The 9,124-nt window shown below is 66.8% G+C and overlaps 2 protein-coding genes across 2 annotated transcripts in view; one reads left to right on the top strand and one right to left on the bottom strand.

Moving 5' to 3' along the window:
• The window catches only part of LRRC71 (leucine rich repeat containing 71), a 9,608-nt gene extending 5,799 nt beyond the window's left edge, over positions 1 to 3,809 (top strand). Inside the window, exons 8-14 of the mRNA XM_025040818.1 lie at positions 13 to 110; positions 611 to 754; positions 903 to 993; positions 1,173 to 1,261; positions 2,197 to 2,308; positions 2,548 to 2,669; positions 2,839 to 3,809. Coding sequence (XP_024896586.1) covers positions 13 to 110; positions 611 to 754; positions 903 to 993; positions 1,173 to 1,261; positions 2,197 to 2,308; positions 2,548 to 2,669; positions 2,839 to 2,958 — 776 coding nt within the window. The 3' untranslated portion in view covers positions 2,959 to 3,809. The remainder of the gene's footprint in view (positions 1 to 12; positions 111 to 610; positions 755 to 902; positions 994 to 1,172; positions 1,262 to 2,196; positions 2,309 to 2,547; positions 2,670 to 2,838) is intronic.
• An 8-nt stretch (positions 3,810 to 3,817) lies between these two features.
• ARHGEF11 (Rho guanine nucleotide exchange factor 11) overlaps positions 3,818 to 9,124 on the bottom strand; it is a 60,447-nt gene continuing 55,140 nt past the window's right edge. The window contains exons 34-41 of the mRNA XM_025040840.1: positions 9,052 to 9,116; positions 8,628 to 8,668; positions 7,585 to 7,803; positions 6,920 to 7,279; positions 6,006 to 6,101; positions 5,069 to 5,301; positions 4,797 to 4,986; positions 3,818 to 4,620 (exon numbers count right to left, since the gene is read on the bottom strand). Of these exons, the coding sequence (XP_024896608.1) occupies positions 4,556 to 4,620; positions 4,797 to 4,986; positions 5,069 to 5,301; positions 6,006 to 6,101; positions 6,920 to 7,279; positions 7,585 to 7,803; positions 8,628 to 8,668; positions 9,052 to 9,116 (1,269 nt within the window). The 3' untranslated portion in view covers positions 3,818 to 4,555. The remainder of the gene's footprint in view (positions 4,621 to 4,796; positions 4,987 to 5,068; positions 5,302 to 6,005; positions 6,102 to 6,919; positions 7,280 to 7,584; positions 7,804 to 8,627; positions 8,669 to 9,051; positions 9,117 to 9,124) is intronic.

Raw genomic sequence — 9,124 nt, 5'->3', positions numbered from 1 at the left:
CGCCGGCGCTGCCCGCCCAGGTCCTGCGGCCCTTCGAGCTGACGCACCGCGAGGTGGTGGAGCGCCGGCGCCTCCTGCTGGAGAAGGGCGCGCAGGAGCGCTCGCGGTCGGTGAGCGCCCCGCCTGCCGCCTGTCCCCGCCCCGCTGTCCCCGCGCCTCTGCGCAGGCCTAGCACGCATCCGGGCTCCCACCACAGAACTCCTCCGTGGGCAGCAGGGGTCTCCGTTAAGAGAAAGGACCAGGTTTAGACCGCCTCGCCACGGCCAGCTGGCCACCTTGGAATGTTAACCTCTCTGGCCTCAGTGTCCTCACCTGTAATGTGGGGATAATTGTACCCACTTCGCAGGACTGAGAGGATTAACCGAGGCCGTGCCTGGCATGCGCTCGGAAGGATTTGAGTCTGAGCCTCCCCCTCTCCTTCCCCCTCCCAGCTCAGCCTCAGGTCCCTCTGCCATTTCCTTCCCACAGCAGCTCCCCCAAAGTCCCAAATAAATTACGTTGGCATCTGAGGGGGGTGGGGCTGCCAGGCTGCGTGCCGCCCAGGCGTGAGGCTTTCCCCGCGCTCCTCACTGAGGAGGGGGTGTCGCCCCCCCCGCATTTGTGAGCGCAGCCTTCCTCCTCCCGCCACGGGGACTCCAAAACGGACCGCGAGAAGAACGCGCTGTCGGGGGTCAGTTCTGTTGCGCTGGTGGAGAAGGCAGAGAAGATGCAGATAGCGAAGACCCCTAAGGGCCTGGCCAGGAAGAAGGAGAAGGCAGGGGTTGCGGGGCTGTGGCGGGAGCCGGGGCACCCGTGGGGTGGAGGCGGGGGCCCGGGGAGCCCGTGGGGTGGAGACGGGCTGCTTCCTGACATGCTCCCTGGCCAGGAGGCAGCACATTCACGTCCCTGCACGTCCTCCTCAGGAAGTGAAGAAGGAGGAGAAGTCGGGGTCTGGGCAGTCACCCACACAAGGAACCCCAAAGAAGGACGACTCCACAAAGGCAGGCAAGGGCAGTAAGTGCCGCCGTCTTGTGGGGGGAATCAGCGTGGCAGGGTGCGGGAGGGGTGGGCGGGCCTGCAGCCTGTGCCCTGGGCTACCCCCTCCCCTCCGTCGCACCCCCGATGGCCCGTCTCCTGGACCGGGATGGGCAGCAGAGGCTGCCCGTGCACCCTGGCTCCTCTTTGCCCCGCAGAGGTGACGATCCCCGAGCAGAAACCGGCCAAGGGGAAGGGGCCCAAGGTCGGGAGCAAGGAGAAGCGCAGCATCCCACCGGAGTCGGAGGTAGCACGAGTGTCCTCGTCGTCCCTGTTGTCCCCAGCCCGGGGCTCGCTCCCACCCACCCATCTGGCCCCACCGACCTGGGCCTGCTGGGGTAACGGGGCCCCTGTCCCCCAGACCACGAGGCCCCGTCTCTGACCAGTGTCATCTCAGTCTGCTTCCCAAAGGCCATGGGCTCGCCCCGCCACGTGCACTTGCTCAGGCCACATCAGGGAGCAGCCCCCGAAGAGCCCCCCTGCAGCCCCGGGAGGCCAGGCCCCATGCTGTGCATCCCTTCTGGGCCATAGCCACCTTTGTCCACTGGGACTGCTGTGCCCATGGCTCTGCCCCTGCCAGCCCCCCAGCTCTGGGTGGTCGGCTGCCTGGTGGACCGTCTGTCACAGGAGCTCCCGCCCCAGGCAGGGAGTGGCCACTCCCCTGCTAGGGGTCCCTCTGCATCCCAGACGAGACCTCACAGGAGGAAGATCAAGGGAGATTTTGTGTGTCCTGCCGTTTCTCACAGGCTCGTGGCACTTCCTTCTCGTCCTGCCTTTGTCCCGCCCTCCAGTTCAGTTGCCTTGGGTGCCCCAGGTGTGAGGGGCCACCTGGCACAGCTGCTGCGGCTTGGTGCTCCAGCCTCTGACCTGCTTTGTCTGCGGGGACCTCTCCCCTCACCTTCCCCTGGGGACCAGACTTCAGCTCACAGGCCACTTCCTCTGGAGATGGGCGAGGTGTTCTCCTGTGCCCCTACAGTACGCTGCTCACCTCTGCCACTTGTCACACACCGCATGGCCTCTTGGTCTCCCTCAGTTGTTCCCTGAGGGTTTGGGCATGTTGAGTTTTGTGTCCCCAGCACCCACGACAAAGCTGGACCATCGCTGGTCCTCACACGTGTTGAACGAGAGGAGGGCTGGCCTGGTGACCGGCCCATCCCTGCTGCAACCTCTCTCCTCCAGCAGCTGGTGGCCGAGGCCACGGAGATGGTCAACCCCCTGTTGGAGCCCGCTGAGCACCGGGACGGGAGAGTGTTCATGCCGGGGAACAAGGCCCTGCTGCACCTCAACCTCCTCCGTGCGTGTGCCCGCCCGCCACTGCTCGCGTGCCCCGGGCCCCTGCCGCCCAAAGTCCCCAGCCTGACCCCAGAGCACCTGGCGCTCCCAGGGTGGAGGCCCTTCTGCCGCGGGGTGAGGGGAAGCCAGGCCCCGGGCCGGGGAGGAGTGGGGTGCAGGAAGACAGGGTGGAGGGGAGCCGGGTGCTGGGGGTCACGGGGTCACGGGCGGCAGCGGGTGGGCCGACTGCCCCCCCTCCAGGAAACCGCATCACCGAGGTGGGGCTGGAAAGCTTCCTGGCCACAGTGAAGTACCAGGCGCAGTTCTCCAAGTCCAAGAGCGCGGGCAAGGGCCCCGTGGGGCTGCTGTGGCTGTCCCTGGCGGTGAGTGCCCAGTGGACGCCCGTGCCCCGAGGTCCTAGCACAACGCAACCTGCACCTGTCTCGTGTGAGGTCACCAGTCCCTGTCCCTAACCTACCCTGTCCCGCGAGCCTTCCTCCCGTCTCCATCCCGTCAGCCGTCAGCCAGCCAGCCTGCCTTTTCCTCCTCCAGAAAAACTGCTTCTCCATGCAGTGTCCTGCGTACACCACCATCCAGGAGCTGCTGCTGCCCAGGGACCCCACCACCAAGGCCAAGCCTCGGGAGGACGAGGTCTCGGCGTCCTCCGGCTAGACTCCCCTCACCCCAAGTGCACCCACTTCCCTGGGGGGCCTGCCGCCCCACCTCCTGCGGGCCCAGTGCTCGCTTGCTCAGGCCACTCCTGTATTCCCTAGGGGACGTGTGCCTGATGTCCTCGACCTGAAGCCAGGGACACCCAGCCAGCACGGGGCCACCTGGAGAGTGAGGGAGCTGTCACTGCTGCCTCCCCAGGGGCCGCTTCTGGGGCTGCTGTCCACTCTACCGCCTGTCCCCACCTCTGGGCAGGTCCCACCTGGCCCATGCCTCCCCCCCGCCCCCCGTGCCTCAACAGAGACCTGCTCTCCCTGCACAGGGCGCCCTCGGCCGGTCACCTCGACTTCTCCAGTTCCGCCCACCCACGCGAGTCCTCATCCATCACCAGTGACTCGTGCCCTCATCCTCGTGGGGTTGGCACGCAGCACACGCCAGGCTCAAGGGGGAGCACGTTAGGGCCGAAGGGGGACCTGTCCCCTAGTCCCACAGTGAAGGCAAAGAGACAGCAGAGGGTCGGGTGGCTGTGTCTGCCACCGCTGGCTGCCAGGAGGTGGGAGCCTGCGAGAGTGTGGAGTGGAGGGCCAGGCCTTCGGGATGACCCTCCCCTCACGAAAGGCAACTTGTGGGTATGTGCACATCTAGGTGGCTTCTGTGCTGGCCTCTGTCCCCCTGCGGCCCAGGGAGCCCACGCCTGGGGGCAGCACGGGGGCCTGGTCGGGGCGCAGGGGCCCGTCTGTCCCCCATCCACACCGGCCGTACCGCAGCAGGTCCAAGGACCACACAAACCACCACAGATGAAGAATATTTAACTTTTCTTAAAAAAAAAAAAAAAAAAAAAAAACAAAAAAACATGAAAGGGAGAAAATAAGAGTATACATTATTTTAAGAGCGAAACAGTTATTTCCATATCTGTATTTTATATATTATATATATTTATATATGTATGTATATATACACCTAGCACAGTGTGTCTGTTCTATTGGTCGGTGGGTGCAGTGGCCCCTGGGGACAGTCCTGGATGAACTTAGGGGACTCCGGCCTCCAAACCCAGACCCCTGCCTCCTGGGGCCCAGTTTTGGCTCCGTACCTGATAGACGGTTTTCTGTAGGGAGGGGGTGGGAAGGGCGGACGTGGTGGGGGGTAGGACACACCCTGAAGATGAAGAGACTGTGGCCGAGCCACAGAGACCAGCCCCGGGGGACCGGGTGAGCTAGGGGCACAAGTAGACCTCCCTGTCCTCAGCAGTCGCGTCTGCAGCTGCCTCCAGCACCCCGAGCCAGAAACAAGGCGAAAGTCATTTACAACAACGAAGACGCCCTACGTACATATTTACAGGAACCACGGACAGGGACGGCTAAGCCCGGGTCCTGAGCAGGAGGGGGAGAAAGTGCACTCACGCAGACGCCTCCCCCTTCCTTGACAAGTCTGAGGGCGCCCTGCACACCCGCCTCTCAGATGCAGTAGGGGACCCGGGGCCTCGGGGGTGGGCCGGAGGGAGGGCGGACACGGACGGGAGACTCCTGGGCAACATGGCAGGCCGCCCAGCCGGTGCCCGGCCTCGGGCAGACCCTCGATGAAGATGTGGTGGTTGGGGCAGTCACGGTCTCGGAGACGGAGACATGGCTCTGTCTGCAGAGGTGTCTTCCAGGGCAGAGCTGGTGCCTGGGGGAGGCAGCCCCGCCCGTGAGGAGCCCGCCCTGCGGGGGGCCTACCCCTCCCCCACCACCTTGCCCTGGGAAGTTCTCGAGCTCCCGAGCTGAGGGACCTGGTGCCCTGCAGGACCCCCCTTCCTCCCCAAGGCGTGTGCCCCAGGCTGGCATGAGGTCAGCTTCACTCACCCTCCGCGGGGCAGGGCCCCGCTCCATGGCTGTCCCTGCAGTCAGAGGGCAGCGGTCCCTTCGCTGGAAGTGACAGGGAGCTGTCTGTCCACCCAGCTGCCTCGGAGTGGAAGCTGCCCACAGGTGTGGCACCGCCGGACGACTCTTCCCCAAGGGACCTGAGCAGCTCTCTGTGGGCCCGTTCCATGTCCTACAAGAGTGAGGAGCGTCCCTGAGGCCTGGGGGGGGCTGTGCCTGAGGGGCTGGGGCGGGGAGCCCCGGCAAGCCCCTACCTTGAGCCTGCTGAGCTTGAGGGTGAGCCGCTCGATGGTGTGGAAGATGGTGCCCAGGTCACTGAGAGCCAGGCCCGGGTGCCTCTGCTCTCCGCCGCCCTCCCGCAGCCGGGCCCGGGGCTCAGCTGGCCAGGCGGGGAGACTGTCGGGCGGGGAGGGGTCCGTCGGTGCCCCCTGGGCATCAACGCTCGAGTCCGGGGGTCCGGCTGGCATGCTGACATAGAAGCAGTTCCCTGTGCGGGGGCGAGGGGGGAGGTCAGGGGGCCTCGTGGAGGGAGCCCAGGCGCCCCCTGCTCGGCTTGGCCCACCCAGCCATCGGCTCCGATGCTCTCCTCCAGAGCCCTCCCCAGGGCGCCTCTGCTCCACGGGGCCCAGACGAGGACGCTGAGAGCAGGGCCAGGGTGGCAGGGCTGTGGTCCCCTGGGTGACGAGGGAGGGAACCCCATTCCTTGAAGGAGAATAAGGAAGCGGGGGCTGCTTTTCAGTACTTTCGGAAAGCCGCGCCAGAGGCCTTCACTGCACCCCACCTCGAGCTTTGTCAGCACGACCCCGCCCCACCTGCCGTGTCTCTCGGGTCCCAGAGAAACCCCAGCTCAGCAGGGGTTCAGACACTGGGGTGGGGGAGGACAAGGAGGGGCCCTGACCGAGCAGTGAGCAGAGGCGGATGCTGTGGTGCCATGCGAGCCTGTGGCCGGCGGCACGCTCTGGTGGCCGTGTGGGGGAGCCGTTGCCCGGACGCCGGGCCCTGGGCTCCGCATCCGGCTCCAGCCTGCGCACAGGCTGCTCACCCTGCCGCACTCGGAGGAGCCTGGGTGGCTCGGCTCGCCAGGGGCATGGCACCAGGCCTGGCCCTGCCGTTGGCCCCTGTGCTACCACAGGCAGGGTGCTGCCCACCAAGGCCACTTGGCCCTGCCCGGCTCCCAGGGGTGGTCGTTACCCGCAGCCTCTGCTCCGCCTTCCACTCCAGGTGGCTCAGGCTCAGACTGGCCACTCTCCGGTAGTTTGGGGACAGCCTCGCTGCCTGCCACCTCAGCTGCACCGATGCCACCACCACCAGGGAGAGCAGGGAACGGACAGAGGGAAGGGGGAGCAGAGAGAAGTGGAGAAAGGAGAAAGGGGACCCCGGTGAACGCGAGCTCGCCCGAGGGGACGCCCCAGGGAGCCACCCACTCACCGAAAGACGGAGAAGGAAGGTCAGTTCCCAGAAACCCAGGAAAGGGCAGAGCTAGGCCCCAGGGAGCGTCTGCCATCCGGGTGCTGACGGGGACCCGGCCCGCGGCCACCACCCCCCTCTCCTGCCGCTGCCCCTGCCCCGTCCCAGCCAGTCTCGGTCTCTCCGCCTTTGAGCCGGCCACACCCCCACAGCTGGGGTGCCCCTCTGCACCCTGTTCACGGCCACGTCCCGCCCCCTCGGGCCCCCACCAGGCCGCTAGCCCGCCTCTGCTCAGCGTCCCCTGCAGGGGCTGGCCGGGAGGACAAGCCCTGCCTTGTCCCGAGGCTCTGAGAAGAGCCTCACCTCTTCTGGGGACGGGAGGGCCGGGGAGAGGCACCAGCAGACTGACTGAGGCGGGTTTGTGCCTGGCAGGAGGTGACGTCCTCTGATCACAGAATCGAGTTCAGAGATGACTCAGGGTTGGCGCTAAAGTCACACAGGCACGAAGTGACAGCGCCGGGGCTGTGCACCTCGGCCGTCCAGCCCCGAAGCCCTGACGTGCCATCCACAGGCCTCTGCCCGGGACGCGGAGCCCGCGGCGTGGCTGTGGGAGCGGGGGAAGGGAAGCGGCGTGCGGAAGACCTGCCCCCACCCTAGAAGCGGGGCGTCTAAGGCCGGGCGGCCCCCATTTGTTTTACCTTTTCTCACGACCTGGTAGCTTCTCGCTGCCTCTGAGCCGGAAGCCTCCTCCTCTGGGGCGCTGTCCAGCTCCGGAGGCTCCCAGACCCCGGAGTGCCTGGTCCTTGGGGGCAGGTGTTCCAGGGAGCAGATGGCTGCTGCCCCGTGCTTGGCCTGGGCTCCCTCTGGCCCTGGGAGCTGGGTGTTGTCCCCTTCATCCCCAGTGGGAGCTTGCCCAGGGGAGCCTGGGTCCCAGGGGTGAGAGGTGACGCTGGCAGAAGCTGTGGGTGTCAGGTCGTCCTCGGGCGCCCCGGCGGCCTGTGGCTCTGTGGCATGGCCGGGCAGCAGCCTCCACAGCATCAGCTGGCGCAGGCTCTCCACTGCGGGGGGAACAGCAGTGGACACGGGGCGCTGGCTAGACCAGCACAGGACGTGCCCGCCGTGGCAGGGAGGGGTGTGGCTGCTCCCCTCCCGACCCCCAGCTTGCTGAGCCTGTTCTTGTCACAGGGCAGAGGTGGAGAGCTGCCACCAACCAGCTGGGGGCGGGGCGAGGTGACGACTGTGCCTCCGTCATCTCTCCTCAAGCACACCCAGGGAGGCTCTTCGGGCAGGTGGACGGTGGAGCCATGTCAGGTGGGGCCTGACGGGGTCTGGGGGCTGGGGGCGGGGTCCACGAGGCACTCACCGTCCTCCAGGGCCGAGTCGGCAAGTCCTTCCAGCAACAGAGGGCCTGGGAGGGGCAAGACGATGGGGTCCCTCGTCCTGCCACCCCTGTTCTCTCCATCCAGGGACACGGGCGGCGGGGGCAGGGGGCCCGGCTCCTCCTCGTCCATGCTGCCTGCGTGCTCGGGGACCTCTGGCAAGACGGGGTGCTGCCCTTTGACCCTCTGCTGGGGCCCGGTGCCTGCTGGGGATGGGACAGCGTAAGGCAGGGAAGGCAGAAGCCACGAGGGGGCTGACCCCGTGCCCAGCTTCGGGTGTGGGGCTGGGACGTCGGCTGATTCGTCCCACAACGTTCACTGCGCACTCTGTGGCCCGGCGCTGTCCCAGCTCCTGGTGCGTCCCAGCAAACAGAGCAAAGGCCCTGCCCCGTGGGGCTCACACTCCAGGGCGCAGCGCAGAGCAGCAAAGGCCCAGCCTTCGACTAATCAGGCGAGACGCGCCACAGGGCGTGGAGGCCGAGTGCTGGTCGCAGTGCTCAGCGGGCGGGCCGGCACGTCGCTGCAAAGGGGACACCCCCACAGACCTGAGGCACGCAGGGCCTCGGGGGGAACAGAAAGGGGGCCAACCGGGGAGCCCCGCAGAGGGAGTCCTCTCCAGGCCTCAGACTGAAGCCGTTTCAGATGAGGTCTTGGTGAGAAAGCCATCTGCCATCCGCCCGGGGGACCGTCTAAGCCCCCTGGAACCTGTCTGCACCCCGTTCTCCATCAGGACCCCAGGCTGGAGAAAGCAGGGGGGTCCAGACTCCCAGATGTCCCTCGGTCCCTCCGCTGCCGAACGCCTGTCAGCCAAAGGGCCAGCTGGTAGCCCGCTGGGGTGAGCGTGTCCACACCGCCCAGGCCTGCTTCCTTCCTGTCTCAGACACCCGCGTCCTCGCCCTGTGTCTTCTCAAACCTCACCCCTCCGGCCCTGATGGCCCTCTCCCGTCACCCTACCCAACCCCGACCACGGCCCCACCTATGCCTACAAAGGGACTGGGGCTCCCACGAGGTCCACTCAGGGACTCACCTCCAGGCAGCCCCTCTGGTTCCTCGTCCTCCAGCCCTGCCCTGGGGGCAGAAACAAGCGGTGGCAGGTCACTTGCTGGGCACACTGGTGCTCTGCCAGCCAGGCCACGAAGCCCCACCCTGGGCCCCTGAGTCTGAGCAGGCGCTGAAGGCGTAGGGCCCAGGGAGGAAGGCGCTGGGCTCTGGGGAGGAGGTGGGTGCTGGCCGAGCCTCTCCTGGCCCCCCGATTCCACCGCAACACCACTTTCGATGCAGTCTCCGTCATAGGTGGGGCGGGGTGGGGGGTGCCGTTGGGGACAGCAGACAGGAAGGGAAGGCAGGGGTGCAGGAACGTCCCCCACCTAACACCTGTCTGCTGAGACTGTCCACCCTGAGCTAAGGGTTCAGGAGCAGCAGAGAACAAGGGCTGGGCATGGGGGTGGCACCTGCTGGGCCTGGGGCTCTGGCGGGCTGGCTCCTGGGGGCCGGGGGCCGGGGTGGGTGGCGGGAGCTCCAGGG

The sequence above is a fragment of the Pteropus alecto genome, unplaced genomic scaffold, assembly GCF_000325575.1.
Source record: "Pteropus alecto unplaced genomic scaffold, ASM32557v1 scaffold49, whole genome shotgun sequence".
NCBI lineage: Eukaryota > Metazoa > Chordata > Mammalia > Chiroptera > Pteropodidae > Pteropus > Pteropus alecto.
This window is presented reverse-complemented; position numbering and strand designations above follow the sequence as displayed.